Raw genomic sequence first — 27568 nt, 5'->3', positions numbered from 1 at the left:
TCTAAGAGACATCCTACTTTACCTGCAGTTTATAAGTTAAAATCCTAATATAAAACAGTGAATTATTAACTGTCATCGGAGAACTGCATGGACACTGGCACTGCAAAGTTTATGCCTGACAGCCTTGCTCAAGAAGACACCTATGCAGGCAGCAGGTGGAGAACCCCTTGACTACATTTCCCATGCGCCAGTGTTTCCTTTCAGTTTCCCTGCAGACAGGCTCCCGTGGGGGTGGCCCGCCTCGACTTCCTTATTTTTCACTGCCCACAAGAGCAGCCGGAGCACCAGACTTTGTTGTCACCAGGTGGTTTCACTGCTGCCTCCGAACTCTCCTCAGGTGGTTTCACTGCTGCCTCCGAACTCTCCTCAGGTGGTTGGCGCTCGCGCGGCTGAAACTCAAACTTTCCTCTGAGGCGGTGGGTGACCTCTGCGTCGGTGCGTGAGGCGAGGCAGCAAGGCGTGGAATGAGCGCAACCCGGGGCGACAGCGTCAAGAGCAGCAAGATGAGCTGGGAGGAGGACGAGGAAGACGAGGCAGAGGAGTGCGAGGGTTGCGAGCTGGAAACACTCGGGTAAGTGCACCTCCGCGCATCTCGCGCTCCGCCGCGTTCGGGGTTTGATTTTGGTGATGTTTAAACTTGTCATTGTTTAATGCGATTTTTTTTTAACCCGTGTGTGTCACTAACGGGAATTTAAAGCCAGAATTTTTTTTTTTTTAAATTGTCGCAGCTGCCGGTGCCTTATCTGACCGGATTATGCGGTCTGGGCACAATACAAAAGACCTCCGTAAATGCTCTCTTTGCAAGTATGTCACTATGAGGAAGTTACGACGCACACATGTGTAGGTTAAGGCTCCGGGGGGCTGCATCAAACGAGGCACTGTGTTCAGCTCGCTCAGTAGTAACCGGCCGGTGTAACGCGGGGGCAAGGTGTGGACTGATAATTAATGGTCAAACTCCAGCTGTGCCCAAGCGGCCGGACTGAAGTATCCTTGGAAACGTTTACCCGGTGACGCGTCAAAGACTCGTCTTCAAGGGCCTCGCGCGCTTCTTCCTTGGGAACACCTGTCAGCGCCTTCTGCCTTTTTGGGGTATCAATAGTTAAAAATGGTTTTGGTTTGCTGCACCCGCCTTATATTTGATTCTCTTTCTGTATTTGACTGTCCCGCTGTTCTCCTCATGGCTCTAGGTATGTTTACATTTTCTCAAGTCCAGATTTTTTTTTTCTCTATATCTCTTTTGGTTCTTCCCGCCCTCTATCTTAATCTCGTCTAACTTAATATCCTCCCATTCTTTTTCTCTATAGCCCGCCCTTCCTGCTTGTCCTCCTGTATATTTAAAACAAATTCCAACAAGTAAATAAACTGAGCAGATGATTTAGTTCAATGGTACACATTGACCTAAAAGTGCCGGACGTTCTGTGGAGCTAGTTGTGTGGCATTCGTCCCTTGCATACACTTCTGAAGTCAATCACCTAAGGAAGAAAGAGAAGGGACAGAGAGGGAGAAAGAAAGAGGGAAGAGAATGAAATAGAAGAAGACAGACACGCATAGAGAACTAGATACAGCTCCAAGAAACGACAGAGAGAAATATAGTTCAAAAACTAGCGAGACATGGTAATTGACAATATATAGTGCAAATAAGGATTCCACACCACCCAAAAGTCTCTTTGGAAGCCTAGCATAACAGCAGGGTAGCGGAAGATTAGAACCAATGGCAAGAGGTAGGAAACAAGGGCACGGGTGTAGTATATGGGTGAGTCGAGACATAGCAACTGGCCTGGGAGACAAGTCGTAGTTGAGTTAACAGCTTTCGTACGAAAAAAGTTGGTGATAGTGCTAGTCCAGGTGTTGATTGCAGGTTAGCCCACTTCTGAGCTTTGAGTCTTCCTAGTGCGCTCTATGCTGATTGCTCCTCTGTGTTCCTCGTGCATAAGAATGCATTTCTAACACAGGTCACTGGTTTCAGCAAATCCCTACATGGTACAATAGAATTTACCCATTAAGCAGTGGCGGCTGGTGACATTTCAAAGTGGTCAGGTGTAAACGTTGGATATGATTTTTGTATAGCGAGTGATGTGAACAAGTTCTATGGACAAACCTGGGGTCCAGGGGAAGTACCTCTCCTGAGAAAGAAATGAAAAAAAGATTGGCAAATGTAGCGATAAAGCAAGGCTTATTAAGCAGTGGGAACGTAAAGTCTTGAAATTAAAAACCACCCCATATCTTCTTGCATTAATTTGTTCAACAGTTACTGTAATGTGTAAATTGTTCTGCATGATAACTTTCGCCCTTTAGAATGTATGCTTGCCCAGTGTCTTGCACAGCATGCAGTATTAAGTTTGGAAAAATATGCTGTATATGCTCTCTCTATAAAGGGACACAGCAAATGCATTTCTGTGATTCACACAGTGTGCCACTTGACATGTAATTTGGTTTCTCTCTCAGATGTAATTTTATCCAGGTAAATGGCACAGCAACTGACATATACCTAAAGCCTGTCCATATGATTGGCTTTGTCACTGGGAGTTCTCTGTTTAAGATAAATGTGAAACAACAATGATTTTTTATAAATAATTAACAATGGAAATGTTCAAATTCTGAAATAGTGAGTCTGTGAATTAAATAGCATTGAGGCATGTGGAAGGAGTTTTGGCCTTCAGTTATGTGTGCTTTATGTTAGATATGTATCCTCTTTTTTTCTCTGCATATCTTGTCCATCTGCACATCTTCAACCCCCTCTCTTTCCTCTTCTGCATCCTCTTTTCGCTCTTCCCCATATGCCCTTCCTCGCATCTCTGTCCCTTCCCTGCCCGCAACATGCACTGCACTCCCTCGCATTTAAGCACTTCAACTTCCTTTTGCCCTGCAAATATTTTGACATTAGTGTACCCCCTTCACACACACATCCACAGAATTTCAGTTGCACATTGAATACACAAACACTGTTCTGTGTGCTCTGCAGAGAGGCCAACCCACTCACAGGCACTTTGTTTGGCTTTAGCCTTATCACCTGCAAGCTCCATCAAAGCCCCTCATAAACACCTGGCATGGCTCAAGCTTCAAAGTATGCACAGAAATAAATACAGATATACATCATCATTATAAAATAGCTAACTCGTGGAGAATGCAAGATTAATTAACGCATGTAAAATAAGAGGAACTAAATCGCTGAAATGTATTCCCTCGACTTTAACGTTCATTGTTTGCAAGTCAATCCATGTTTTTAGCATCAGTGTTAACTGAGAGGCATGAACACACGCAGGCCCGGACTGGCCGTTGCGGGCACCGGGCAATCCCCCGGTGCGCCGCAAGGGTGGGGGCCGGTTTTGGGCCCTGGGGCCGTTTTTTGTTACAGGTCCGTTTTTGCAGCATAGCTGCAAAATCGGCCCTGTTACAAAATCGGCCGAAAACCACCCCGGCAAAGAGCTTGGTTGCACCCCCAGGGGGCCGGCCGAGCACTTTGCCAGGGCTGGTTTTGGTTCTCAGTCCGGCCCTGAACACAGGACCAGTTTTAATGCCATACATCGAAGAACTGGGCACTGTAAGCATATTACACAGTAAGTGCATATCTCTCACTTTGGGCCTGACTCAGATATTTGAAACCATTTAACAAGGGAACAAGAGCGAACCCAGTTCTTTATTTGAATCCATTTCACAAGAGAGCAAATGCGGCAGCTCCACTTCTAAAGGAGTGAGCAATGTGCAGTGAGAACAAGGCACTGGATCAGAAGTGCTTGCATCCACTCACTTTTGAGGAAAGGATGGGATATATGCCTTTGAATGGCGGATGTCTGAAATCACGAAGGGATGAAGTCACCTGTGCCTGAAACCACGACGCTTATTGCGTCACTGGCCTACAGTGTGCATACAACCAGAGACCCCAATGGCAATGAAGGGCTTTAAAACAGAAACCCTGCATTGTGTGTCACGTTAAGAAAGTTGATTTACTGCCTGGCTTCCGTATCCTGCTTCAGAGTAAGGCAGGCAGACTGAAACAGACAGCCCTGCCCAGACTTTAAATACATCAATTTATTTAGATCGTATATCTAAATGAATCAATCTACTTCATATTTTTTAATGTAATGTGTAGGAATTTTCAGAGGGGCGCAGCCCCACGGACCTAAAGGAGAAACCACCCCTGCCATTAAGATTTAAATCCCAAGAAGTCTGCAGATTGGAGGCCTTGCTGGCTCAAATTCCGCACCCCCTAAATGCAGAGATTGTTCAGGGTCCGTATTTATCTGTTGCACATATTGTGACACACTCCGCTTAAAGCACGTGGTCAGGGGAATAATAAGACAATACTGCAAGTTATTCCCCATTCAGTGGTTACCGAACAGTGCTTGAGATATAATTGCACAGCCAATTTGGGCCAGGTTTAGCCTGGCAAACCCCAGCCAGGATCTGTAACTTTGTAGCAGGATGTAATACAGAGTTATGTGCAAGTTAAAGTTTGCACCCAATTATGTATTTGTAAAACAATAAAAATCTGGGTCTTAAAGTATATTAAATAGCTGAAAAACTTTACATAGTATGTTTATTTCTGAACAAATGCAAGGGTCTACACCTCTTTGTCTCCACCAAATAAGTTATGCAGTGCTATGTAAAATGTCAAAACCTAGGGAGCAGGGTTGGACTGGGACATAAAATAGGACCAGGCACTAAAATAAAATGGCCCCATTTGTGAATTAGAAAGGTCAAAAGGTGAGCCATGTTTGCATATTGGACCAGTTTTGAACTTTTTAAAGACTCACTGTAAGTGTTTTGTACAGTACGGAAGACTGCATGCATTTAAGCTTGCTGCATGCAATGCTTATTTTAATATCCGGGAAATCAACAGTAAAAACCGGCCCTGCAGACCATAAAACCCACCCAGAAACCGGCAAAAAAGTTACCCATACACTGACCTGTCAGACCAGCCCGTTGGGAACTGCCTCATTGCCCTACTGGTCAGCCTGACCCTGAAAGGGAGGGCAAGGGAAAATATTCTGTAAGGATTCCCTTATTCGACGGTCAACAACCCAAATACCAAAGTTAAAAGCAGTCACAGCCACTGCAGGTAAGAACAGTAGGGTGGGTGGGGCTAGGGGGGGAAGTTGTCAGACGATGGAATAGGGAAAAGAAAATCAAGAAAACTGCTTACCTTGCACTCGCCACATCGCTGACAAAGTAGGCTCATACAATCAAACATTGTAGCCTTCTATCAAGGAAGAAATTGGAAGTCTTCTGTATTAAAATGTACATTAGCCTTAATCAGAGTTCTTACGAATACCTTTTCTGTACATGAGTAGTTCATCCAATCCAGGCTTTTCTATTTGCATTATGACCGATGTAGTCTTGAATTTGTAGTAGGATAAATGTCTAAAACTACGAGAATGCGAAGGGAAAAAACGACTTGACAATATAATCCGCATTCAGGGTGATGAAATTTAAATACGTTATTTGGATTGTTTTCTTTTTTTCTTTCCAGAAATCCACCTTTGTAAAATCAGTACTTTTGAATTTCAAAGTGGTATTCGCAGAGTTTTTAATCATATTTTAAAATAACACAAATTATTTAAGCTGTAGTTCACAGTGAGAGTCCGAACGTTAGACAAATTATGAAACTACAACAGTGATTAACTGTGCAGGTGGACAGGGGGTGATATCAGAACACCCTTAGTGTACATCAGCCAAATCAATTTCGTAACTAAGGCCTTAATTACGAGGGTGGTCGGTCGGTCGGCCTGCCGGATGCTATTACGGCAACCAGGAGACCACCCGACAAGCAGGCAGTAGTCCGACCGCTGCGTTACGATGCGACCGACGTGCTGGCGGTTGGAAAGAGCTCCTTATCACAGTGGCTTGTGCTGCGACCAAAGAAAGGGGCTGCAGCACAAGCCACCATGGTAAGGAGCTCCTCCTGCACGTCCATGGACCTTGTGCCATGCACCATGTCGTGAATGGCATACAGTTCATGCAGTTGAGCCCCACTCACTTACAGTGGCACACGATGAATGGGGGCCCTGTTAGATGGCCTCCACATCTGTTTCTGACAGCCTTTTCATGGCAGCCTTCCCGCCATGAAAAGGTTGTCGGAAATGGATATCGTAATCCTGATGATGACAGTGCCTGCCTCGGCACCGCCGCCATTCAGGGACAGGATTCTGACCGCCGCCCCATCGGGATCTCGGATCATGTTGGAGGCGGCAGTCTTCCCTCTGACCTCCAGAATTGTAATTCGGTGGTTGGACTGCCACAGACGGCCTGTCGGTGTGCGGTCCGACAGCCATCTTAATCAGGGCCTAATTGTTCAATAATTATTTGGAGATGGCTAACTTTATACTCCACACTGTACATTGATGTGCATCCAAGGGTATATAGCACAAAAGCGTCAGGCAGCCCCTCTGTCACAATTCATTTTTCATTACTCTCAAACAAGATGCAGAATGTCAACTTTAATATATTGAGGCACAAGAGCAAAAACAATGAGACATGGTGAGATTCAAAGAATTTTAATAACATGTCTAAAATGTATCTCTTTCAGAGGACCTGTCCAGTCCGCAAGCAGGGTGCGAAACGTATAATTTTGGTCCTTCACTGAATTGTTGCATCATGCCACTAACCCTTCCACAAGAATTGGGACAATAACTTGTTGTATTCTAGTGGTTTCTTCTCTCCTCCCCCCCCCCCCCTTTCCCTGCCACCATGGAACATTTCATGCATTGTTCCAACATTCCACTGCTGCCTTCAGGGCTAAGTTCTAACTGTGTAGTGTTCAACTGTGAAGCTGACTGACTGTGGTGGTGTATTTCAATGAAGTCTGGAGTTCTCTTACCTGATTTTCTGTAGTTATAATACTGGAGACGAGGAAGCAGCTTCTGTGGGCCAGATGCACTGTTATGGATGTCCAGTGAGACACAAGGGGTCACGGTATATTTCACATATTCTCACCAATCTTATCAAATATTATCAGAGGTCTCCTTGATCTATACTGGGCGGTCCAATGAGCGTTTTGAAGGGCTGGATACAGACCAAATTTGTGGGCTATCCATAAGATAAAGATTTGTGGGCTCTCCATATAATAAGATATATACATACTATACATCTAATTGGAGCTCATTTGCACAGTGAATGGCTGTCTTGAAATTATGGCGCCTATCCACCCAGAGATGGCCAGCACGGATCAAAGGTGGGGGGGGGGGGTCGTCGTGGCAGGGGCGAATGCGGGGAAGCAGGTATAAAAAAATGACATTAAAAAATCGCTGTCTCGCCGCTTCCTCGCGGTGTCTCTACTCCGTAGTCCTCCCTCACTGGCCTGAACAGGAAGGATTCAAAAAGGGGGGTGGTGATGGACAGAGTATCTGAATTAAGCAGAACACTCCTACCCAGTCAAAAGATCAGGGCTTGATCCATCACCGTTTTTTAGCTCACTGCACCATCCCAGTTCAGAACCTGGCTACATGCAAATTAGTCTGACCCTGGCCCAGTGCATCATGGGAACAGGGCAGACCAAACTACCAAGCCAATTCTTTACTGGAAAGGAAACAAGCTTCCGGGGACCGGTTTCTGGCATTACAGCCGTCTTCGGCCCGGCTTGCTTGAATCCTGATGGTGCAGTGAGCAAGGGACTCACATCTGAGCATACCCTTCCCCACTTGTGGTGGCTAAAACGACTCAAAAAGGGGGGTGGTGATGGACAGAGTATCTGAATTAAGCAGAACACTCCTACCCAGTCAAAAGATCAGGGCTTGATCCATCACCGTTTTTTAGCTCACTGCACCATCCCAGTTCAGAACCTGGCTACATGCAAATTAGTCTGACCCTGGCCCAGTGCATCATGGGAACAGGGCAGACCAAACTACCAAGCCAATTCTTTACTGGAAAGGAAACCAGCTTCCGGGGACCGGTTTCTGGCATTACAGCCGTCTTCGGCCCGGCTTGCTTGAATCCTGATTTGTGGGCTATCCATATAATAAGATATATACATACTATACATCTAATTGGAGCTCATTTGCACAGTGAATGGCTGTCTTGAAATTATGGCGCCTATCCACCCAGAGATGGCTAGCACGGATCAAAGGTGGGGGGGGGTCGTGGCAGGGGCGGATGCGGGGAAGCAGGTATAAAAAAATGACATAAAAAAATCGCTGTCTTGCCGCTTCCTCGCTGTGTCTCTACTCCGTAGTCCTCCCTCACTGGCCTGAACAGGAAGGACACACAGGCTTCCAGTCAGCCAATCCCAACGCTGCCTTAGCAGCATTGTGATTGGTCTGAGCGCCATTTTTCGTCACTGACACTGACTGGGATACTGGGGATGTTCTCCATGCAAGCTGTAATGCAGCCTGCATGGAGAACATTTAAAGTGCGCTAGACTGTTTGGCTGGTTGAGAGGGCTGGCCAAGCAGTCATTGCGCACTTAGGAGGGTGCTACCACTCCCCCTTCCCCTCATGCAAAGCTGCCGAAGTAGGAGAGAATTAAATGATAACGCGATTTATTGTCATTTTATTTTCCCTTTATTTCACTGCTAAAAAGGAGTGTGGCGACGCTCCTCCAACTTAGCGGAGGAGCCGCTACTGCTGATATGTTCTCCAGGTGCTGACCTTAAAATGCTCTTTCAACACACCTGGCCTTCATCACCAACACAGACCTACATGCACGCAGACACATACACACACGACTTAGACATGAGTAATAGCTCTGTCTTCAGGTTCTGAAATTACAGGTTTGAAGTGTAGCCCTTAGGAGGTCCTGACTCTCTGGAGTTTCCACGGCTTCCTGCACGCTAGGTACTTGCCCACTGGCTTAGCAACGCTGTCACGTGCTCTGCACGAGGACTTGCTTTGACTTCCTCATGCCATTTAACTGTTTTTCGGAAGTTCACAGTTTGTTGTAGAACCACCAATTCTCAGAAAGGCAGCACCGCGAAGCTGGCCCTGGATTTCTGGCGTTAAAATGGAATGGTTGAGGTCATACAAGTGCACACATAAGTGCAGGGGTTGGACAATGTATTTTAGCACTTCCAGTCCAATGTGGGGGCGCGAAATGCATTTTTGGATTGAATGTTCTATTTGTTGTGATCAATGTGGGAAGCATTATGGCTTTGTGCCTGAATGACTAGAGACTTGTCCCTGAGGGCAACTTCCTGTAACTGTAAGAAAAGCCATAATCAGCTCTGCCTCTGGTCTTGTTAGCCGTATTTCGGTTATAGCTGGTTTGCAACTTCCTTTCCTCAACTGCACATTCAGCACTTTCAGGTACTTCCTCCTTTTTTTTTTTTTTTTTTTTTTTTAAGCTTTTGGACATGTTAAGACGTTTTATCACAGGAGAGAAAGATCTAGATGGTGGCTCTATGTATTAAAAGAAAAAACACTTGTTTTCCTTACTTGCTGACCTAATTTGCAGATGCTACAATAGGAAGAGAGGTGATCTTTTGGTCGCGGAGCTCCTGGGAACCTGAGCATCCTTGCTGTTTGCTTGGCCAGACCATGTGATCTTTGGTAAATAACTCTGCGTCAGTGTACTACGATTCTGTCCACATTGGCAGTGTTTAGAAACAGACTATCCCCAGTATTTAGCACTTAAAAAAAAGGGATATACAATACTATGACCTTGGTTGTGTGAAGTGTAAAACCGAACTCCCGGCACAAGTAACAATTGCACCACATTCGAGAATTTGTGCCTGATTTTGAGATGGGCAAGAAATGAGTAATAACGCACTATCTTTTTGGGTGCGTTATTTCAGCATATTTCCGATTTTGTGTTTGATGTGGCCACCAACGAAAAAACTGGTGGTAGGAATGAAATATATGCCAGCTTTATAGACTTTAAAGCCATACACACACAACGCTCAGAACATTGGTGCTTACCCATTTTTAGCGCTGCACCAATCTCTAAGGGCCGATTCACGAAGGTAAACTGAGATGAAAGTCTTACTTTACAACTTTCAGTTTACACAAAGGGCGTTTACGAGTGGTAAAGTTATACGTAAGTTGTGGTTTTATGTTTAGCTGAGACCAAAACTGAGACAAAAGACTAACTTTACCACTCGTAAATACCCTTTGTGAATGCCTAAAGTGAATCCGGCCCTAAATGGGGCAGCAAATAGGGCACACTATCACCTGTTAGCCTGATGGTAAAGGCTTACATAACATTGAAGTCGTTTCGCAACTGTATAATGAGAGAGTAAGTAAATGGTTTTTAGTTGTTCTCCATACCCTGTTGTTGGCCTAACTGGATCTATTTCAGCCACAGCTATCCTATTTGTATTACCCTGCGATTATATTGCTCTGCATTGGAGTCACAGCCACTAACCAAGAGATATGAGGTTAGCTTCAATGCGTTTTTCCTACTTGTTTTGTATTTCCTGCTGGCACTATATTTGGCAATGTCGGCGCCCTGCTCTCCTTGCTTTTTCCCCATTGTTACGCAAGAGAACGCTCTACTTGCACATTCACTGATGCAATGCTTCTACCCCGAAGCAGATTCTGTTCTACTCGTAGGGCCTGAGTCACAAGGCATTTCCCATGAGTCGTTTAAATTAACCTTCAATACATATGTAAACAAAATAAGTTAACATTAAGTCGACATTACTTAATAACAAACACAACGTGAAAATCCCAATTACTTAAACCTTATTTTGTCAAAGGTGCTAAAAGTAATGCTTAGAAGTCTTTAATCACTAACATGAGAACGTATCTCGCCCCTTCTACTTTAGAAAACACATAAATGCTCACTTTTCTGCCATTTTCGAACTAATGTCTCTTTTCCAATCCCAATTCATTGATGGAATCTTCATGTGTAAGGATTCCTCTGCACCATTTTAATATATGTACGATCTGAAATGTAACTTATTAACAGACAGAATACCTAAAACCAGCATGAGGACTCTCAAAAATAAGTAAATAACTCGCTCGTAATCCGTGAAAGTTTGGCGCCATTTACAAAGTAGTCATGAGTTTGTTAGGGCGGAAGCACCAAGGGTGCGTACCCATGTGAACGTTAAGCTTCAGATGAGTGATTTAGGTTGTGCAAAGAAAATTTAGTGAGCACCCAGATATTAGTATACTTCAGGAACAAATGTTTAAAAAGATTTGTTTTGGTTACAGTTATATCTAAACTAAAGGAATGCGCGGGGTACAAACACCAATCAATTTGAAAGTAATAGGTGCGTTTAGGGAGTTGCAGCAATCTTGGAAAAAGCTATGAAACTGGCCCAAAAAAGAAAGAAACTAACATAAAAGTAAACCTTTTTATTTGTAGACACTGCCCATCAGCTGGTTGTACTTGAGGAAGTTACACAAGAACTAGTTAACAAGGTTTGTGAATTCCAAAACTTCCTGTGGGTAGTTATTTAATGTGTAAATCATATGTGCTTAGATTAGGGTCAATGCAGTCAAAATTTACACAAAAAGTTAGAGTAGAAGAAACCCTAGAATTGAAAAAGGTAAAGGGTTTTGGTTCATAATCTCTGAAGCATTTATACAGATATGTTTAAAACTGACAGTCAAATATCTCAAGAGTGGCACATATTTTACAGCATCCTATAACGTATGTCCATATCGGAGGCTGAGGAAAATCTGTTTCTGATTGGGATTTCACTTACTACTATTATTGTACATCAGAATATTTAAAACCGGTATGTTCATGGCGATATTATTGCTACCTGAAGCCAGTGGCGGCTGGTTAGGGGAGAGACAAGCACCTGCACGTGTATAATAATATAAAAAAATAAAACTTACCAAACTCGGCGACAGACCTCTTCTTTCGCAGACACAGGAATCGCATGCTGGAACTCCCTTGGCCAATCTCGGCGCAGCTCTCACCAATATAAGAGCAGTGCTAGGATTGGTGGGAGCGGCTTCACTCTGTGCTCTGGAGGCTTTGGCTTTCTCTAAACCAGCTGTTTTAGGATAGCTGGGATAGAGGTGTTTAAAGTGAATCTGATGGCCTGTTGCATGATACGCCTTCTGGCTTCCGGCAAGGGGTGAGCACTGAGACTGCATTATTGGAAGTCACAGAATTAATCAAAGAACATCTTGCAAGCAGACGCCAAGCAATGGTAGTCCGTTTAGACCTATCGGCAGCGTTCAATACAGTCTATCATGGTACCCTTTTAGAGAGATTCAAAATGGTAGGTATTCCTGGGAAATCTTTCTTTTGGTTCAGGTCTTTTCTGCAGGATAGATCTCAGAGAGTCCATCTTCAGCAGTTTTCTTCCTACCCTCGGCCCATACTATAAGGAGTTCTGCAGGAGCTGCCATGAGCGGAGGTGGGTTGGTGCATGTGGTGAAGACGTACGGGAGAGTGGAGATTTGTAAAAAGGATTGCTCAATTTTCGCGACTTTGTGAGAGAAACAGCTAGCAAATTCTTCACAATGTTCATTTGTGACGATTATAACTTGAGGGGGCGAAGGCGTGATTTGGTGCTTGACTATGTTAAAAGAGTTCCCTGGGTCGATTCTTAGCCATGTCCAATTTGGTTGCGGAAGAAGGAGGCTTTTTCTCTAAAGATGTGTTTCTTGTATGAGAACCTGGTCTTTCTTAGTAATGCTAGGTGTTTTGTCGAGGGGTTTTGTCTCCATGTCCTTTCAGCTTGTCTGAGCAGTCTACTTTTGCAATTTAAATCAGCATTAAACCACAGTTTGGATTTTGTAGATCTCAGTTGTTTTAGTTTAGGTGGGGCCAGTTGATCAACAACATCCAAGATCGATGTGTTGTAGTGTGTAGTGAGTTCTTCAGCAGTGTATGCGAGGGGGGGGGGGCGTTGTAGTTGTTCACTAATTTTAGATTCAAGTTCAAGAATGGGGGCTTTTTTGATATTTTTGGATAACTGTTTCGGTTTCTTAATGACATCAAGTAGGGGTTTGACTGGGGAATTGATATTGAAAAGTATTAGATGGTGGTCAGACAAGTCAATAGGGATAGAGCTGATGGAGATCAGGTCATTATTAGTGATAATCGCAACTAGAGTGGTGCCTTTGATGTGTGTTGGATTACTACAGAGTTAGTTTAGATCGTGAATTTCAAGAAGGTTCGTAAGTAGTTGGACTGAGGTGTCCTCCGGATTATTCCAATGAATGTTGAAATCACCCAGGAACACATCTTTCATGTCAGTGAAGGAAAACCTAATAATTAGGTCAGGTAGCTCTTCTGTGAACAGGGTTCGATCACCCAGAGGGTGGTAGATGGTGTGGAATTTGATAGGAGGGGAGTCTTTGCTTCTAAGTTCAGCCCAAGGTATTAAAATGGTGAGTTGAATTCCTAGTTTGTGAATTATGGCTAGACCTCCGCTAGATCTTTTAGGTCTGTCTTGTCTAACGATGGTGTACCCAGAAGGGGTTAGCATGTCAAGTATAGGGGAGGCATGTTCATTTAGCCATGACTCTGTGAGGAAAGCGATATCTATGTCTTGCCTAACAATAGATTCCGCTATATCTGTAGTCTGTTTGGCAGCTGATCTACATTTCAGGAGCATGCAAGAGAGAGGGTCTGGCTTTTTAGAGGAAGGTAGTGTTTGGATGGTGGTGAATTGTAACTGGTGGTCTGGGTTCAGTTAACGTTATGGGGATTCTTTTTGAGCTCACAATAAATGGGATAGTGAAGGGGGATATAGGAAACCTAGTTTGGGACTTAGTAAGGTAGGATTTGCTGAGAGTAGAGGCTTAAAGATCAGATAGGGTGCGGAGGGCATGATGCGGTCTGTGGGAATGACAACCTAGGGGAGTGTAGGGCTAGGGGATGTGCTTAGAGGCTGTGGAAGAAGAGCCTGAGTGTGGAGGTAACATCTCACTTTCGGGTGGGAGAAAGCTGGAAAGCTTAGCCTGTCTTGCAATGTCACATCTCAGGTTTGTTATGTCATTCGCCAGGGAGTCCAGTTTCTGTTCCATACGAGATAAGATCTGTGTGTTAGAGGTATTGCAGCTTTCTGCATTGATAGAGGGAGAATGCGATTCCAGTCCTAGGTATAGAGGAGCAGTGCATGTATTTATAGGAGAGAGTTTATTATCATTGGGATTATGTTCGCGTCTTGACCAGGAGGGTTGAATAGGGTCGTTAATGGTAGGGGTGTGTGTTTGATGTGGGTTCGGGAGAAACTGTGCGGGAGACAGACAGATTCTGCTGTCCTTTCAGCAAAACTCAGACTTGAGTCTGTTTAAAGAATGCCTCAAGGGAATTGCAGGTTGGATGAAGAATGATTCTCTAAAGCTAAACTCAGACAAAACCGAAGTTCTTTCCCTTGGTACATGCTCTCTTCCTCTTCATAGCTTATTGTGTCCAGAAAAACGTCTCTCCCACCCGCTCCTGCAGACCATGTGAGAAATTTAGGAGTCCTGTTTGACTCAACTCTTTCTCCACACAAATCAAGTAGGTGTCATCTGCTTGTTTTGCCAAACTTGGATCCTTAAGGAAGATGTTGCACCTGATCTCAGATAAGACTCGTAAGACAGTGGTTCATACCTTAGCCACCTCTTGGTTGGATGACATAACAGTCTGAATCTGGGCCCCACCGACTCTCTTAATTTGCAGACCTCAGATCATGCAGAATGCGGCAGCAAGGCTGATCTGAAGCATCCCGTATAGGCAGTACATTTCTCCTCATATGAAGCAACTTCATTGGCTACATGTGATAAATCGGATCAAGTTCAAACCTCTAACACTAGCTATTAGAGCTTTTTTGTGGGCAGGACCCTGCATATCTGCAAAAAGACTGCGCCCATATCAGCAATGTAGAGCACTCAGATCAAACCATGTCCTACTGCTTCATGTCCCAAAGTTTAAGGAGAAAGATCATTCACAGGTTTGACATCCAAGCTGTGGAATACCCTCCCAATAAATCTGTGTAGAGCTGCTTCTATTTCATTTTTTTTTTTTTTAAAGAACTGAAAACTTTTGTCTTTGGCTAAAGCTAACCCCTTCCTATTGATTTGTACAGGTTGTCAATTGTCTGCCTGAGCATGGGGACGCCTCCTTGGAGGCAGTTGTGCGCTATACAAATGGTAATTGATTGATTTGCCACAGCTTCTTAAATGCATTTGGATCCGATCATTGCCCTTTATGGAACTCTTTCCAAGAAATATGGAACCAGCAGAATTCGGAATCCTGGTTTGACCTGTTTCAGAACCAATCTTCCACAAGGGTCCATGTTTCAAAGTATCCACTGTGAACTGAACTTAATGTCGTAGTCACGTATGGTTGGAATACGTCTTTTAAAAGATCGTAGTATTAATACATTATCCCTGATTTGTTGGCCAGAGGCACAACTTAGTGAACATAAATAGGTATAGGCACTTGTGAAATATATAAAATGCTCTTAACACCATCCGCGCTACGCGTTTTTCCGCTGTGCGCTGACTTTTGTGAAAACCCGCGGTTCATGACTAGCTCAGCTCGTCATGAGCGTACGAGAGGCGTAACTCATGATGAGCTGAGCTCGTCATGAGGGTCAAAGGGGTTAAAGAATACTGTTTCTCATCAGGAGGTTTTGAATGTTGGAATCGGTTTCCACCTAAAAAGATTTTACAAGACATTGTATTTACACTGTCCATCACAAATAATATTATTTATTTGACCCAAAAACCTTCTATTGGGTTGACATTGCAAACTTTGAGTAAGTTGGACATTTTTCCCTATTTTTATTATTGGTCAGACTTGTCACCCTGCCTGGAGATTTTAAAAATATAGGTTTGGCCGTTATCTCTTGTATATCTACTTTAGTTCAATACATATTTTATTGCTTCAAATATAAACAAAAGAGCATATGTTAAGTTGTACAAACAGAATCATAATGGGAGGACAGATATTATACCCTTCTATGGACTTAAAAGTATGAATAGCAGCTTCAAATATTATAACATGAAATGGGCTAATTTCTCATTTTACAAACAAATTGAGCATTATGTAGTGGACCAATTTGATGATTCAAATACACATATCTGAGTAGATAAAGTAAAAAGATAAGAATGAGAGAGTAAAGAAAAGAAACCTTAGAGATAGAAACAGAATATTACTAGACTAATATTGTTACTATAAACTAATATAATACATCCGGGAACACTTGAAACTAATATGGGGGCTAAAGTGGAACTGACCTAAATAGAGGGGAAACCTATTTTGGTAAATGTTGTCCGTCACTATGGAGGTTTAGAATTTTGTAAGTAAACTGCCTACTTTATTCCACAGGGCTTTTGAGTTTCCTGAGTTTGTCGTGTGCACTTAGAAAGAATCTCCATTGTTATTTTATATTTGCCTTCAAAATGCAAAGTGTGGTATTTCCTATGGTTTAGTTGATTGATCAGGGTTTAGAAAAAATTAAATCTTTGTTTTTGAAATATTAGGTTTATGCATGATATGCTGCAGATTGTTTGTCCAATATGCAATTTTTGGCATTAAAGTTGGTTTGGGAGTATTTTTAAGTGCTTTGAGGAATTCATATAATTATGAATCGGAATTGAACTTACTGCGATAATTAATTCTTTAAATGTGTGTTGCTTTTATTGATAATTTAAACACAAAGAGATGATGGACGGAGCGCTCAAACTTTTCAGACACTCTTCATTAGTCACAGATCTGGGTTGAACCCATCATCATTCTTTAGCTCACTTTGTCACCCCAGTTCAGACACAATTATATGCAAATCAGTCTTCACCCTGTGCCTCATAGGAACAGTCCAGCCCGAATGCCAAGCCATGTGTTCCCTGGACCGGAAAAAAGCATGCTGAGACCGGTTTCGGGCTAACAGCCCTCATCAGCCAGGCTAACTTGAATCTGGCTGTTAGCCTGAAACCGGTCCCAGGATACAGCACGATAGTTCATTACATTGTGGCATACAATACATTTCCAGTCTTTCCCCGTTTGTGACCTAGGTTTACATATCTGGATTGACCGCATCGTGAGTCCTGAGATTTACCCACGCCCAGCTGGGGTCTCTTTAGTTTGCTGGTCTTAGCCATTTGCCCCATACACGATCACATTTGGCAGGACATCCTCTCGCCTCATATAGTTGTTCTTCTTGCCAGAATCAGGTTATTGATGCAGATGTTTGAAAGGAACGGTGGATCCTATCTTATGTATTTTCTGAAGGGTGCCCAAATTTCTACAAGCAAGGTACTTACCTATCAAGTTAGCAATGCGGTTTGGCACATAGGCGTTCTCAGGGCTTTAAGTGGGATGAAAAAACTGGGGGGGGGCTCTCAAAGGGGTGCGGTTAGTGTAATTAAGGGTGTGGCTTAAAAACACGTAAGCTAAAAGTCTGTGCTTAGTATAGTGTGCCGCCCGACTTGTATTTTGCTGTTTCTGTTAATGCATCCAGATATGATACAAGTAATATACCTACAACGAGTCAGGACTATTGGCTTTTTCAATGGTTGTTAGTTGCATAAGATAAATAAGCAGCAACTATGGCTTGTATATATTATTGACAAAGATTCCACTTAAAGCCCTGGTGACACCACGACAATGTTGCTGCTCCCGAGTTTCAAAATGAGAAGGGAAATCCAGAGAGAAAATTACTCTTTAAAGGATTTCCCTTCCCCCTACAACGCTCACCTGGCATGAGGTCATGCACTACTGAGAAGTAAACAGAGTGAGCATGTGCCTGCTGTCACTGCAGCCCGGAACAAAATGGACCGCCTATGCCAGGGCACAAAACAGAGCCCGAGAGAGACCCGATTCGAGGCCCCTTTATATAACTGACAGTGCTCAGCACAAGTGAGACCGGCCGCCCCACTTAAAGCCCTGGGCGTTCTGCAGTCTATACCTCTATTGTTTCCGAATGAATCCGCACTATTGTTCACAAGAGCATATTAGACAACAATGTGGATCGGCCAGTGCATGCACAGTCATGCTGTGAAACTGGTTGGGTTAGGTGAGTTCCTGGGACTAAAGTGCACTCATGGAGTTTAGGGATAAGATAACCTGATCACTTCTTTATATGACTGGATGCAGCAAGCTTGTTTCGGCAACTAAAGTCATTAATGCGCTCTTCTTCTGGGTGTACCTGCGCCCTCACTGTCCACATATAGGTTAAAACTCCAGGCGTTGCCATTTAATGCATCTAAATGTTGTAACTAGATTCCAGTGCTTGTGTTTAGTTTTTGCCTCCCTTTCCTCCAGAACAATGAGCTCATGTCCATGGGCGAAAGACAGGCAGGGAGAGGTCTGGTCATTTACGACCGGGTTCGATTGAGCAATAAGGGAAATCTCTGTCTTTCCTCACTTGTAGATGCTACAAGTTATCTCGATGTGCGTGGTCATGACAATATCTGGCCCCATCCAAAGTACACCTCCACCGGATCCAGTTAAAATACCAGGAAAAGCATACAGGGAAATCCGATTCCCACATGTTTTCCTTAAAAACTTGTAATAAGTAATACTTTGGTCTCCTGGAGTCTGAGTGCCTGCAATATCAGTAATTTGAAGGGTGGTTCAGAATTACGTGCCCATTTCCTACTCCTATTGTGCCATAGGGCTGAATCTGTGCCGCCTCTATTGGGTCCCACACAGTACATGGTGTGCCCCTACCAAAGGGCGCCCCGTGGAGATCGAACGAATATTGGTTTAACCCACGTCTAGCAAATGCACTTCTTACATTTTGAGATCGCGTGAAATTTAGATAATTCTTCATTTTAAAGGTGCTCTTGCGTGTGTATGGTATATCTTTAAGAGTTAATCCTGGTCTCTGGTTTTATCTTGATCTTTATTTTCTATTGCACTTTTAGCTTAATATTAGAGCGCCTCATTTCTGGGCGTTGCAAAAACAACCAATTCAAAACAAGTTTACGGAGTTTGGGATAATGGTGTCTACGAGATTTTCTGTACCATCCGCCGGCTCCACATTTGGCAGAGATGACGCAGCGAGCTAAGGTCTGAGGATATTAGCGCGTACACGCTGGAATCACCTGGATTTTCAGCTGACTAGAAGATTACGTAGCCCGGTTTACCTGAACAAGGCTGAGCTTTTGACAGCAATCCATTAAAGCTCAAAAAATAATGTCAATGGTGGCAAGAAGGCTCAGTGAGTTAAGCACTCGCTGCTGACATTTGCAGGTTGCAAGTTTAAATCCCAACAAGGTGAACCCTGCCTTCCATTCTTTCATTAAATTGGCAGGAAAGTGCTGCAAACAACTGCATTAAAACGAAAAAGCAAGTTACCATTATTATTAATAAATACAAACATAATCACAAGAGCGATACATGAGGCATTCAGGTGTTGGCCGACCATTGATGTTCCCTAATGTAAGGAAATCCTATCTTCCACCAGGTAAAAGGTGAATTGAGAATTTCAACAACACTGTTTTTCTGTTGTATGTCTGAACGCACATATATAGCCGCCTCTAGTGTTCGCTTATTGTATTTGCTTCTTCCTTCTAGTATTTTGCGGTTTGCCGCTTTGTACTGCTAGTAATGTTGTGTCCGGAGATTTAGCAGCCCAATTAATGCCATTGTACAAAGTTCGGAGGGCTTTGTCTTTTTATTTCTTTTCATGTTTAGATTTTTCTATTTTTACTGTACTTAAGTTTACGTCAGAGATGAACACATAATCAAAGAATATATTAGGACCTTTCTTTGATAGGAGGGAGTGTACCAGTCATCAGACATGTCTTAGCTTGGAAGTCTTTTTCTAGTGAGTGTGTTGTCTTGTTCTCGTCTTTGGTGCTACTTTTGGGTGCGTTAGACCTCTTCTTGATGTTGCCTTTCTCCTTGGAGCACTAAACGAGGAAGGTCTTTGCTTTTCCGATGCTGCTGTTAATGACTGAAATCATGTAGGGGGCAGCCAAAATGGTTGCCCTGTATTCTCGCAAGTAACTAACAGATCTTGTTGAACTTTTCCTACAATTCTTTTAAGATTTTTCTGATCTTCTGGGGCTTCAGCCACAGATACCATAAGTGTGGTGTTTTTGTGAGAATTCACCCCCGTTGTTTATTAATATTGTGAAGCAATGCTAATTGGGACATTTGATGGGACATCCTTGTCATCTGAGGGCCCAACCCCTTTTTAATTGGTTCCTTGCTTTTTGTAAAGCAGGTCAAGCTGGAGTGTGACAGAGTTAACTACATTGTTTCTGATTCAGTGCATTGAGTGAACAGACGTGCTCATGGGATGCTTTCCGCCCGCTTATGAGAAATGTCTTGGATACAGAAATAAATTGGTGTCAACCTCCCAAGCTATTTTTCCAACTAGATTAGATCTCTTCAGTCACATATGGCACTGACATGAGAGGTATCCAGATTCTCTACACTGATTCCTTATTCATGTTGATGGCCTTAATCCTAATTTTGAATTTTCTTTGGTCATTGTCCTTATTCATGTCTAGGCATTTTGTTGGCATTCATGTTACTGTGTTCTGATGAGCACTGCATAATTACTTTTTCGAGATGTGTTCCCGTGCTTTTTGCACTGTTATTTATCAATATGTTAAACTGAATTTACTACCTGGAGTTATCCATTTGTGATTGTATTTCAAGATGTGCTGTTATGTAAGAGTTTTCTATGGGAATCGCTGTATTGTTTGCCCAGGTTTTACCTTTGTGGTGGACAACCTCGGTGTTTGCTGTGTAGTGTTGTCCAAAGGCTTCTGGCAAAGGGCTGATGCACTGCTCCTGGCTCCTAGCTGTAATATCACTGCTCCCCAATTACAGTAGTTCTGACTGACTACTGCAAATACTTGCTCGGCTTTGGAAAATATTCTTTATGAAACTGTACGTTGTGGGTTTCTGAATATCAGTCCTCTTTCCCGAAGATAGAAGGCTTATCCCATGGAAGTGAAGTAGAAAAAGTACAGTTACACTTTTTCGTTGTGAGTCCTAAATATGAATCTTTAGGAACCAAAAGCATCCCCGGCAAAAATGTTCATGCCAGTCCTGCTTCCTTTGCCTCCTCATGAAATCTCTCCCCTTCCTTCCATCCATTCTCTCACTCCTTCTCTGAGAGAGGCAGCAAGAGCGACTCTGGGCTGTCAGGGCCAGCCTCCAAGGGGTCCATTTCCAGTCCAGTAAATGCCCTGTCCAGCTCTGCCCTGGAATGAAAGTTGCAAGGCCGCAGTAATGAAAGCAAAAATAGATATCGGGCTTTAAAGCGTCCACCTGTATTTGGGGCCTAATTGCTGAAACTTTAATGCCCATAAAAATATGCATTTTTTTTAAAGATTAAACTGATTGGTAAAAAGATAAATAACCATGCTTGGTAATTACGACCCCCCTAAAACGAACCATACAGACGCAAAGACCCACTTCAAAGCTAGCAACATAGGATAGCTTAAAGTGCTTCACTTCAACGAGTCTGTCTGATGTGAAATATTTTGCATTTCTTATAGAGATCAATTCGGATCTGTTTTTAAACACTGTGCAAAATTAGCACTTCATCTCAAAGTATGTCTACTATATTGTGTGTGTGTTTGCAATTCCATATACTGCACTACTTCTTTAACAATGGTGACATTTACAGTAAGTTTCTATGACTTTTTTTTTTTTTTTAATAGATACAGGTATTTTGTTTTGTCTATGGAAATTCCTGAATATGGATTAAGATATAAATCAAAACCTTGCCCTGATTTTAATATTAACTTATAATAAACCGGTTTGCTTTTTTTTTTTATTTTCTCTGGCAGTGGTGTCCAATGTTGGTTCAGGAGGGTCAGATCATAGCCAGATATTTAGGATAATCACTGATTATGTAAATCCATTTAGTTTAGAGACCTTGACGGTAAATTTAACGTATCTGTATTTCCTGAAAAATCAGCATGGATGTAGCTCTCCTGGCCTTAATCTGGGCATCCCTTTTCTGCAGGGAATGTTAGTAGAAATCTTGGTTGGTGTTTCATTCGACCGTTCAATGGAGTGGTCTTGGTAGACAATCAGACTTGTACTTCCTACTGCTGGGCGATCCTCGACATCTAGTTGACTTTTAAATACTTCGTTACTTTACTAACTTTCACTTTACCAGGCCTACTGCGTTGCACAGAAGTTCAAATTTTTACTCCTCCACTGTAGCAGGTTAGGGTGGTGGTCCGCCTCCTGAAAACGGTCAACCCAATTCAAGTTCAGGCGTAGGTAGCAGTGAGAATTCTGCTCTAGCACCTGACAGCTTCCATCTGTATTTTTGTTGGCTTGGAGATCACAGGTGGAGTGAAGATAAAGTTCCATTTCCACTCATGCATGAAAGTCTTGCCAAACCCTAGATAAAAGTTGAAGTTATCGATCACAACTCAGGAGCGAGCATAGCCTTTAGAGTTGGACTGAAGGGAAAAGATAGGCCTGAGCAAGTTGAGGAAATAAGTGTATGACTTCAAATAATACTTCCACGACCACCTAAACTGCATAATACTACAGAATTCTTGGTGGATCATTGTGACAGACCCCATAGTTCCTGGTGATATTTCTTGCCTCAGATACACACCTGACCGTTTGTCAAGCGTCTGTGCAACATCTGTATTCATGGCGGATCACAAAAACGGCTTTTGATTTAAGTGTTAGTTGTAAGTCAACTGAAATATCCTGCAACTGGGTAAAGTGACCCTACTTTTTAAAGTTATTTTGCAGGAAGAAGCAAAGGCCTCTAAGCTTGGTACCCATTGAGCACAAATTCCACAAGACGTTGTCAATCTGACAGAGCTTCGCCCACAAATTATGCACGTGTGCGATTTTTCCCACAAAGCTTTGCCTGTGTTGCCCATAGAGGATTGTTATTTTTTTTGTCAGAATTTTCATGATCTCTCGGACAGTTAATTTGTGACCCCAGAGGAGGATTTAATGAAGCATTCTTGTTATCTGGGCACCGAACCGTCTTCATTTGGGTCTTCATGTTGTACATTTCTAGTCAGTCTGGCACAGGGGACTCCATCAGGTAGCTCGAGAGCTCCTGCTATCTCGCCAGCTGCCACTATGGAGCTCCTGTACATGGAGTCCAGCCTAGGCAATGGTTCAGAAGGTCTGGAGTATGGCAAATCTGACTTCTGCATAGTACAGGAGGCAGCACTGCTGAGCTGCAGTCTCTTGAAGAGGCAGGCTTCTTCAACCAATGCCTAAGCTCCAGGCTTATAAACATAATGTGACTGACCGCGCGTAGCATGACCTATACCAATCACCATGCAAAAAGGCCCCATGCTGATAGGTTGTAAATTTGGCTCATCGCTCATTCACACACAGAAGACCACAGTAGCAAGAGTGTGAGGCTACAGAAGTTGGAATGGGAGTGTTCAAGCTTAATCAAAATGGATATATGAGGATCTTTTCTGCTTTGGTTACTCCTATAACAAACCTATTTGTTAGGAACTTAGGGTAGCTAAGTATCTCTTATTATAGAAGATGGTGGGGGACCCTGGCCTGGTATAGACTGCAGACTTGCTGTAACGTTTCTAGCTGCAACGCCACAGCCCCTTCCTGTGGTGGAAAGTACAGTGTATTTATATTCATGATTACACGCCCTGCAGGTGCAGCCGTGACTCTAGATCCCACTGAAGCATCATTTTTAAGTCCAAAACCAGTCACGGCTTAAACACACTTGCAAATCAGTGCAGCAATGGTTTAAGCCGCACGAAAGTCACCGACCAATGAAGGAAGGACGTGTCTGTTTATTCTAGGCCTGCGGGGCAAGGCAGGCCGACAACGCAATAGGGTTTTTTCCATGCCTTTATAGAAAACGTAGACGCTTTACCACCTGACATCCTGACGTCACAAGGCGTGGCTACTCGACAGGGACTCTAAGCGCATTGCAGGCCTCGGCGTTTTTCTCAGTCATTATAAGGGGAATTTCCCTGTACCATCTTCGGCATATACTGAGTTGATACTTTTTTTGAACAAGTTGTAAATGTAGTAAAAATAGGTTCCGTTTTCATTCACACTGGCTGGTAGCGACTTCAAAGTGTTTTGTTTGTTATTAATATTACAGTGAATTTTACTTTGCAGCCCCGGAGCTAAGAACTGATTTTCTAAAACATGTCATGTTTAAGGCTGCTTTATGTGCCTGTATAGGATTTGAGAGTTAGAACCCTTTAATAGACAACTAATGCAGGTCACTGATTTATGTTTCGGGCCTTTTTATGATGAGAAGCAAATGTAAACCTCTCAATGTGCTTAATGTAGAAATATTTGTTGTTTCTGCTACCGAAAGAGATGTAACTTGCAGTATAGGTAGTATCTGTAAATAAGAATTGGAATCGTGTCCTAAATTTCTAATAATCAGGTGATTAATATGTGATCGCTTTTCGGAATCACTTAGCATTGTCTCAGGAAATGTTGTCGAATGTCCCCACTATGGTTTGTTTTCATTTAAACCTAGCTTTTGTCTCACTGCTACCGAGTTGTGATCATGGTATAACATAACATGTAGTGGAAGGTATCAGCATAATAAGGATCTAAATACATTTAAACTGCTATTTTTAGCTAATCTTTGGCAGTATGGACACAGGGATTGCAGCACCAGAACAGAGCTTTGTGGCCTAAAGATGGGCTTGAGATGGCCTTATGATGGGTTTGAAACACTATGAAAAGAGTACAATACAATGTAATTTTTGTTATTGGCCCACTTCACCTTTCAGCTATGGTCTGGACACCAGTTACCTTCACCCATATCCCTCAACCCTTATGCAAGCATATCTGGATTAGTTGCTCAAATAAGGACTCTTTCTTCATGAAAGGGTGGACCCGAGAGCATCTAAAAATGTTGTTTTGTGACAAGTCCTGAAGAATTTAAAGTTCAAAGTTGTTCCAAGCAGGGGCTCCCCAAAACCTTTCTTGACCAGTGCCCTCAACATCTTTAAGCTAGCACTGCATAAACCCGAATGCAGATCTGTCATCGAAGTTAAGAATCCTTGCTAAGGTGTCTAGAGAGGAATTCATCTAAGCCAGTGGCTTAAGTGTAAAGAGAAGTAATGATACTGTAGCGTTTGTATTTGCTGGAAATAATCATAGTACGTTCAGAAGTTGAAAAGGAATAAAGGGCAAGAGTGGGATGAGCTTGATAGACCAGGATGGGAAAGGGACAGTGTAGTGGGTTCTTCCGAACGTTTATTTGTGCCTTTCTTGTTAGAAAACTACTATGAAGATGGTCTAAAAGGCATTCCAAAGTGAATTTAACGTTCAACGTGCTAAAATATATGCCGGGTTTTGACTAGTTGGTGTTAGTGCCTGGAGCAATGAATTTAGGCTTTTTTTCCTTTTAAAAAAATGGTATGCTCCGAAGGAGTATAATATAATCTGTAATCTCAGAAATAATGATTTTAGTGTATCTAGAACAAACAACCATCAAAGTTATAGAAGAAATGCTTCAATTAATCTCAGCCACTGGTGATCGCTCAACATGCTTTCCAGTCCATCATTTTTGGACCTCTTTGCCAGACTAAACCGAATCCATCCATATGCAAATCGGCCTCGGTGCTACTCCTATATGGACAATCCACTTAGAACTGCTGGACCATGTCTCCTACTGATGACAACGCAAGTAAACCCATTCTAAACAGTGTAATTTAACTAGACTCGCCCATAGCAAGGGTTCTTAGCAAGGGTTCTTCAAATCAATTATTATAAATGAGGTTATCGATGCCTATGAATAAACCATCATACATTAGAGGATATCATCGAGAGGGCCCCATTACAAAAAAGTGATTTGTTTTTGAGAGTCACTGTTTTATTAATCGCCATACAAGCTCCTTAACCATGCACATTTTTTTTATTTAAAAAAGATACAACAAACTTTCACACATTTTCCATTTTCCCCATAGCTACAAAACTCATCTTTTTTTCTGAGGGCACTCATACGGCATAGATCTATAATTCTTAGTCACCTGTTTTATCAATCTCAAACTGTAGTGAATTGAGAGAGTTTCATTAACCAGTGTATCAATGTCTTCAAGATCTTTGTGGTGATGTGTCAGAACTTTACATTATTCGAAGTCTTTCATCAGGATGACAATTAATTCCTGTTGAAATCACATATAATGTATGCACTTGTATCTATCCAATAAAACAATGAAACACGCTCAATTAAAGAATTGCGCATCGGTATGATTTGCTTCCTAAATTTTAGTTTAGTGAACCTACTCTCATCCCTTTTATCACTACAACTAACCCAGGCCTGACCATGGGATATTGGAATCTATGATTACTACCAATGCATAATCATAATTCCTTATGGCAAACATCTCAGAGGGCAAGTAATAATTGAACATGTCTATTCTCTTAGTCTATGATCACTGACAAAAATATGCTTCCAAATTGCTTAATATGATGCTCACCTATTTCTTAAATCACTTAAACTAGAAAGTGATCAATCTCAATGTGTATAATTTAATTGATGTGTCGCCTGGAACAGGTTGGCCTCGTTGGAGCCTGTTATGTTAAAAAAAAAAAAAGCCACCACTTCAACACACATCCTACTAAAGTACGAAATGCTAGACCTACTTTTAAATATCCGACCTCATACTACCTAAGAAATTGCTAAAAATCGTTTGTGTCAGGTGCAGACTTTAAATACAACTCGAAAAAATATTATTATATAGTAGCATCCACTCAAAACAAATCGAAAAGTAGATCATTACTACATAATCGCCCCACATTTTTGCATAAGCACAAAAAAGTTACTTAAGGTCTCCTAATGCCATGATATCAGCTCTATCTTGAACACCGTCCATTGTTTGAAGCAATATTGAAAGCCATCATCTTGGTAGTATATGTATCCATGACTTTCCAGGTCACAATCCAGAATCCAATAGCCCTTGCTGTATTCATGTGAAGTACTGCAGGGTGTACTGAGAATTCAATGCACCACTTTAAAATGAATCTACAGGTTCTTAACAATGTCTTAGTCAGCCTCGTTTTTTGTTTAAAAAGGCTACCTATTCAAGTTCTCTAAACCAGAGTGTACTTGTTATAGGCATTATAGGCATCCACATCTGATACTAAAAAAACTCACAATTCAACAACTTTTATGATCATGTACCAGGGTAAACCTAACCATGCCCATATACATTAAGGAGTCAGTATGATGTATTCTAATGTTGGTGCACCATCACGGAAGGAGTCTGCGTGTTCCTTAACCTGTCATCAGTACCTATGTACACTGGGTCATATGCTGACTAAACCCTATAGGCTGACCTTCATTAACCTGTATTTCAAGTATTGTACCTTCCATGTCTTCTTGCTATCATACACAGAATTACACAATATTGTTGCCAGTTTTTGACACTTCACTGAAAGACCAGCTAATTGTATACAAGCATTGGCATTGCCAATAGGTCTCGTGTTTAGGTGCTCATAAGTGTTTAGCCAGAGCTATTGGCTCTGGCAATGTTTTTAAGATGTGTTGTAGAGCAGTGTGGCTGCTGTGCAGCATGCTAAAAGGTTGCAATGTTATAAGTATTTTTGTTACTGTAGATATAACGCAGAAGACATTATGTACAACTAAATGACCCTATTAAACAAGTACAGTGTTTCAAGGTAAGCTCACCACAAACCCAACGTTTAAGCAATGTGATAATTATATCCATGGAATTAAGTGAGTCAAAACCAGCAATACATTGCATTAAGGGAGATAATGCAAAGCCACAACGATTAATAAGAGGAAAAAAATAACTAGTGGCTATGTAAAACTGT

General features: G+C 42.4%; 1 protein-coding gene across 1 annotated transcript in view; it reads left to right on the top strand.

Annotated features, from left to right (window-relative positions):
• Nucleotides 1-252: 252 nt before the first annotated feature.
• Nucleotides 253-27568, top strand: part of DAPP1 (dual adaptor of phosphotyrosine and 3-phosphoinositides 1) — a 239937-nt gene continuing 212621 nt past the window's right edge. Inside the window, exons 1-2 of the mRNA XM_078676086.1 lie at nucleotides 253-337; nucleotides 371-571. Coding sequence (XP_078532212.1) covers nucleotides 465-571 — 107 coding nt within the window. The 5' untranslated portion in view covers nucleotides 253-337; nucleotides 371-464. The remainder of the gene's footprint in view (nucleotides 338-370; nucleotides 572-27568) is intronic.

Source organism: Lissotriton helveticus, chromosome 2_1 (assembly GCF_964261635.1).
Source record: "Lissotriton helveticus chromosome 2_1, aLisHel1.1, whole genome shotgun sequence".
NCBI lineage: Eukaryota > Metazoa > Chordata > Amphibia > Caudata > Salamandridae > Lissotriton > Lissotriton helveticus.
Note: the sequence above shows the minus strand (reverse complement) of the source record. Positions and strands in the feature narration are given on the sequence as shown.